The following is a 362-nucleotide window of genomic DNA, read 5'->3' on the forward strand; positions in this document are numbered from 1 at the left end:
CACAGCGGGAGCGACGAACGGCTGTTTAAGCAAAACAACAAGCGCACCGAACAAGGCCGCACACAGCAACTTGGAGAAATGTTACTTGGGAACAAACACGATGACGCGGATCCCTGCTATAAGTGGATTAGGGACCACACAAGCAGGAACAACAGCTACGACAATAAGCTCAAAAATAACCAGTGCCATAGGCAAAATCAAAAGAAGCGGCGACAATCTTGCGGATGGGCAAACTAAAATACTAGGAAACGAAGCCGGGTGCGAATACCTCACAACAACAGCTAACCACGGCATCTTTACAACAGGACAGCTAACATTAAGGTTCGGAGGCGACATAATAATTGTAACAAGCGGTGATAATG

General features: G+C 47.0%; 1 pseudogene across 1 annotated transcript in view; it reads left to right on the forward strand.

Annotated features, from left to right (window-relative positions):
• The window catches only part of TEOVI_000831800:pseudogene, a 1,384-nt pseudogene that overhangs the window by 550 nt on the left and 472 nt on the right, over positions 1 to 362 (forward strand). Inside the window, exon 2 of the mRNA in view lies at positions 1 to 331. This exon is cut by the window's left edge and continues 8 nt beyond it. Coding sequence covers positions 1 to 331 — 331 coding nt within the window. The remainder of the gene's footprint in view (positions 332 to 362) is intronic.

This window comes from Trypanosoma equiperdum, assembly GCF_001457755.1.
Source record: "Trypanosoma equiperdum strain OVI genome assembly, contig: ctg_1228, whole genome shotgun sequence".
NCBI lineage: Eukaryota > Euglenozoa > Kinetoplastea > Trypanosomatida > Trypanosomatidae > Trypanosoma > Trypanosoma equiperdum.